The sequence below is a fragment of the Odontomachus brunneus genome, unplaced genomic scaffold (assembly GCF_010583005.1).
Source record: "Odontomachus brunneus isolate Ranch 3 - 2012 unplaced genomic scaffold, Obru_v1 Obru_scaffold_341, whole genome shotgun sequence".
Classification (NCBI taxonomy): domain Eukaryota; kingdom Metazoa; phylum Arthropoda; class Insecta; order Hymenoptera; family Formicidae; genus Odontomachus; species Odontomachus brunneus.
The window spans coordinates 99,830-105,079 of NW_022639791.1; the positions used below are offsets into that span (position 1 = coordinate 99,830).

The 5,250-nt window shown below is 59.9% G+C and overlaps 1 protein-coding gene across 1 annotated transcript; it reads right to left on the reverse strand.

Annotated features, from left to right (window-relative positions):
- Positions 1–2,738: 2,738 nt before the first annotated feature.
- On the reverse strand, positions 2,739–4,716 carry LOC116853514 (basic salivary proline-rich protein 4-like). Its single transcript, XM_032834643.1, has 3 exons — positions 4,537–4,716; positions 3,878–4,225; positions 2,739–2,981 (listed from the first exon to the last, which is right to left on the reverse strand). The coding sequence occupies exons 1-3, from the start codon at positions 4,714–4,716 to the stop codon at positions 2,739–2,741; spliced, it is 771 nt and encodes a 256-aa protein (XP_032690534.1).
- Between the last annotated feature and the right edge of the window lie 534 nt (positions 4,717–5,250).

The following is a 5,250-nucleotide window of genomic DNA, read 5'->3' on the forward strand; positions in this document are numbered from 1 at the left end:
ATCAATATCTTGAAATACTCACGCACAATTTATATATAAGGTGTAGTAAAAAGAAATCCATTATTTTTCCAATAGATGGTTTTAGTAAAGTGTATCTCGCGTTGTATAAGTGCGATCGGTTTACGCTAGATAGCGTTAGAAAGATAAGATTTCGTACTAAAAAAACTTTTCAGACAGTTTTGTGATTGTTTGACTCAGTATTGTTTTAGCGCGCGTCAAAGATGGACACCAGCAAAGAGAAAATACGCCATATTTTACAGTTTTTCCTCGATAAAGGCGAAAACGCAAGCCAGGCGGCTGAAAATGTGAATAGAGTTTATGGTCCTGATACTGTAACAGCCAATCACGCGCAATTTTGGTTTCGTCGATTCCTTTCCGATAATTTTGATGTCAAAGATGCACCACGTTCTGGAAGGCCAATTGTCGAAAATGTCGATAAAATAATGGAAATCGTCGAGTCCGACTGTCATGTAAGCATTGTTTCGATTGCCCAGGAGCTAAACATTGCACAAAAAACCGTTTGGAACCTCTTGAATAAGGCTGAATACAAAACCCCTCCATGCCGCCACCTTATCGTGGTGGAGGGGTACCGGCGATCCGATGAAGGCTCGGCGGCAGTACCTTTCGGTTTCGGCCGGAAGGGAGGTCCCTACCTGAGGATCGCTGGCGAACGGCGGAAAACGTGGAAGGAAAACCCCCACAGAAAACCGGACCGCGGTGGGCTGCAGCCCCGCGGTTGCTAGAGGGGGTCGTAAGACCCTCCACTGCAGGGGGACCCGGCAACTCCCACAGGGCCGATGGGCCCAATTGCCGGTAGGGGTTGGCGGTCCTGACTTCAATCGCCCGGCCGGCTGGGGCCGTTAGATGGAACTTGCTCCACCACCAGTCTTGGGGTGGGTTGGGGGGACCTCCGCTCCGGGACGGGTAGTTTCTCGTCTCGGGGGAGGAGAAGGTCCTACACGAGTAGGCATTGCACGCCGGTCTGGCAACTGAAAGCGTGGGACACCCTCGATCCGTCCCTACTCGGGCCTCGGCCTGGGTAGGGTGGGGAGAGGAACCCACACCCGGGATTGCACGTCGGTAGTTTCCAACAACCCGGGGGGTGGACGGGTGCGCGGGCCGCTCGGACATATTCCGAGACCGGGGTCGCGCACCCTGGGATGGCCATCCCGTCGGAGCTACCCGGAGGATCACTTCGGGCCGGCGGGACGGGAGGTGGAGTCGCAGGGACCGGTACATTGGCCCTCCCCATATTCAGTGGAAAGATGCCGCACCCCGGCAACTCTGCGACTCCTCCTGGTCACGGTCGCCTATAGCGACGTGGCCGGCCGTGAGGGCCCCCCCGTGTGGGCAGCTGCGCACGGGGAGCATTAGGGGTCTGCGTGGTATTTGCCAGGACCCCTACAGCGCTGGTCCGACAACGTCGGACCTGTACACATCATAAACCCCCAGGGGTCGTTATGTCATGTCTATGACGAACCTCTGGGGGAGCGAGGGCCTTGGTTTAAACGCCTGGGCCGCGAGGACGGGGACCTTTATAAAAAACCTCTCCAATCCTAAGCTTGGGAGCCGTGGCGATGGGATGAATGGCCGGCGGGTTAGTCGGTCGCGAGCGGTCCACCCCGTGGCACCTGGCGCACCCCGGGTGTATCTAGCCCGAACCCAGGCGTGGGACTCCGCCTGGGGGGTTTATAGTTCCTCCAGTTCTTATGGCCCGCCCTTTAAGCCTCTGGGTGAAAAGGGGCGGGCAACCTAAAGATGGCTACACCGTTTAAAAACATAGACGTCGCAGGAGGAGAGGAGGAGGAGGTGGAGGCGTATGCCTCGCTTTCAGACGGGCAAAATTCGTCAAACGCTGAGCCGACCACCAGCTCAGCCGGAAGGGAGGAGGCGAGCAGTTGCCCCTCCGTAGAATTGGAGACGGGGGCGAATGAACCCCTAGATAGAAGTGCGGGACCATCTTTGGTCTCAACACGCTCCTATAACACTAGGAGGAACAGCCTCAGCGCGGGGAGTAGCGACGGCGACGTCAGCTCGCGGTCGCGGTCGGTCTCCCCCGATCAGAGGCAAATATTTGTCAAAAAGGATGGGCGGGGGCGACGCGCCGTATACTTCCGCACTGGAGACCACACGGCGGCCGCCCGGGCGCACAGAAAAAGAAAGAGGGAGGAGAGCGACGCGGCGTCGGGCGTGGAGGATGTAAAGAACCCCAACGTACGCCCACAGTCCGCGAGAGCCCTCCAAACATTGGAAGAAGAAGGGAGGATCCTCCGCGGCTTGCGGTCAGTACGGACCGCTGAAGTCTTGTCGATGGCCCTATGGGCCATCGATGAGGTGAAAAAAGTCGCGGAGCGGTCCAAAAATATGAAGGGAGGCTACAAGGGGGTCCTCTGAGACGCAACGGCGACGATGGCCGCATGCAGCCTCGCTCTTGTTCAGAGGGCCACTACAACTGATGGCTCCGAACAGAGCGAGGCTGCAAAGAAGGAGCAGGAGGCAACCCTGGGCGAGATGGAGCGCCTGCGAGTTGAGGGCGCTCTACTCCGGCGGTTGGTCGCCTTAACGGAGAGCTGGAGAGGGCCCGAGCACCTGGCCCCTCCAGCTTGTAACGCGGTTCCTTTTCTTGCCCCGTGCTTTTTCTGCGGTTTATCTTTGGGTAAGCTCGTCGGCGGCCAGGATCGTGATAGGAGAGAGAGATGGCAGTAATGTGCTCGATTGTGTTGAATTATAACGAGAGTTTATTGCCTTGAGTTTATTGCGTACAGGGAGTGAGGATCTACACTGTGCCCGAGGCGCGCGCGATCGGTGTTGCCGGTGCAACCCGGGGTGGTGAGCGGTCGCGGTGGCGGCAGGTCGCGATTCGGGCTCTGGGCCGCGTCGTCCCTCGGGTTGACCTCCGCTATCCCAGACGTGGCCGGAGGTTCCTCCCTTCTGCTATTGGACGGCGGCCTGCTCGGCGACGAAGCCCGGCACGTCGTCGTCTGGAACGGTGTGTCGTGGAGTCACGGTCGAAGCCCGACGCGCTCTCCTCTGAGTTCGATCGACGGACGAAACCCGGCACGTCGTCGTCTAGAACGGTGTGTCGTTGAGTCACGGTCGAAGCCCGATGCTCTCTCCGCTGAGTTCGATCGACGGCCGAAACCCGGCACGTCGTCGTCCGGAACAGTGTGCCTCGAGAGGCGGAGTTCTCGGTCACGCTCCCGTGCTGGTCTATCAGGAGACCGGCGGTGAACTCGTCTCAAGGGTTCCGCGAGCCCCCCCTTTTATAGAGGCGGCCGCGGAAATTTAACTGCGAGTGCTGCCTCAATCTCGCGTTCGCGCCGCGTAGCGGCGACCGGAATGACTACTGGGCTCCCGGCATGCTAGTCGTATAACGGGTGTCAAATATCGCAAATAAGTACAGCGGGAGAACGCAACATAAATATATTCTGGTTACCGACAACGGTCGAGAATACAACGGTGGAGTAAACGAAGGAAATAGCAACTAGAACGACTGAACACAATTTGGAACAATTAGGAACGAGGTAGGAACGCGTCGTTACACTACCTCCTCGCTAGCATGGGGTCCGGCTCGTCGTGCGCGAAAGAGGACTTCTTCCCTGAAGTGGAGGATCCATCTGGCGCTGCCGGCGTGGACCCGGCAGGCCCCCTGGCGCAAGGTGGCTGCCCGGGGTACCGTGACCTGGGTACCGTCCGGCAACGTTACGGTCCGTCGAGGCCCCCGGGGTTCCGGGCTTCCCCCCGTGCTGGGGGGGGAGGAGGTTGATGGGGCCCTCGTTCAGCCCGTGGTCTCGTTGTTGGTGAAGGTTGCCGACTGCTCCCTGACGAGTCGCTCCCAAAGTGCTCACGCATGAGCGCCTTCTGGTCTCGGGCGTACCGGGGGGCGCCTACCCGTCCTTTCGTTGCTGGTGGCGCTGATGGTGGTGGCGCCGGTGGTGTTGTAAGTGGGGGGGCCAGCGGTCCCGACCTCTGCGGGGGTGCGCCAGGTGGCGTGTGGTGCCCGGAGGACTGGTGGCGTCTGTAGGACCACCCTACGGTTCGGTGTCTCCTCCCGAAGGATTCTCGGGCCTGAGCGAGCCGAGGTTGACGGCGTGGTCGGCGGTCGGTTGCCGGTTGCCCATCCCACGGGCCGGACGTGGGGCTGGCCCCTGGGGCGGCCGGTGGGTGGCGGGGGTGCGTACCCGACCAATGCCAGTAGCTTCCGCTTGCCGGCGTCGCGGGAGCTCTGGATCGACGTCCCCACCCGTGGCCGGGCGAGCGCGCCTACGGGCGGCGTCAGAGTTTCGGCCGGGGGGGGGGGCTTCCCGTGCTCCGGTTCCGGCCAGCAAGCGCTGCCATGTGGCGTTTGCCTCCTCCGGCGTCATCGGGCGAATGAGCTCCTGAAGAGTTTGCTCTTCGTCTGCCATGGCGTGGTTGGAGCGTGTTCGCCAGTCCCTCGCTCCGGGGGGTCGTTGGCCTTATATACCCTCTGTTCTGGATATTTGCCTTCGAGTACGTGCCCGGCGAGCGCCGCTTAGCGGCGTGCGGCGAACTTACTGGTCGGTGCACGGCACGTACAGGGCCGGCTCGCGGGGTCTCCGGGCCCTGGGGTTTGTCGCTGCTTCGTTCGTCGCGGCTGGCGGGTTTCATGTCCCGTACATGAATTCCCCGATACCAGTGCCCCTGTTTATCCCGGAGGTCGGCTATGACCGTGGAGATGATCCGTCGCACCTCCATGGGGCCCGTATATTTGGGTGCAAGCTTTGCGTTGAAGGCCCGTTTCTTATCGGACAAGGGGTGGTCGCGTTCCCATACCTGATCCCCCACTTGGGGACGCCAGGATCGATGCCGTAGGTTGTAGTGGTGCTCCTAGTGCTGAAAGGTCCGCGCCAGATTGATGCGGACGAGCTCGTAAGCTTCGTTCAGCTGCCGCTGAATCGTACTCGGTGTACCCATGGGCGCTAGTCGTCCGCGTTCCATGGAGATTGGTCCGGCCAGCTCTCGTCCATGGTTCAGGTAGGCCGGTGTATATCCGGTTGCTTCGTTTCAGGCTGTGTTAAATGCGTACTGGAGAGCGGGGAGGTGTTCATTCCACCGCCGGTGGTTTCGCTGCATGTATTGGGCTATCATCGCCTTCACGATGCGGTTAGCACGTTCCACAGGGTTACACTGTGTTGTGTAAATAGGTGTCGTTCGGTGGCGGATCCCGAGGCTCTGGGCGACCGTTCGAACGGGTTTGGACACGAATTGCGTCCCGTTATCCGTAATGAT

Bases quoted from the DNA above. Each gene is read 5' to 3' on its own strand.
- LOC116853514 (XM_032834643.1), bottom strand. From the start codon at position 4,716: ATGGAGGTGCGACGGATCATCTCCACGGTCATAGCCGACCTCCGGGAT. The intron at 4,226-4,536 runs GTAAGTTCGCCG...ACGTCGATCCAG, and splicing joins TACGTGCCGTGCACCGACCA to AGCTCCCGCGACGCCGGCAA. The intron at 2,982-3,877 runs GTACGCCCGAGA...ACACCGTTCCAG, and splicing joins GGACGGGTAGGCGCCCCCCG to ACGACGACGTGCCGGGCTTC.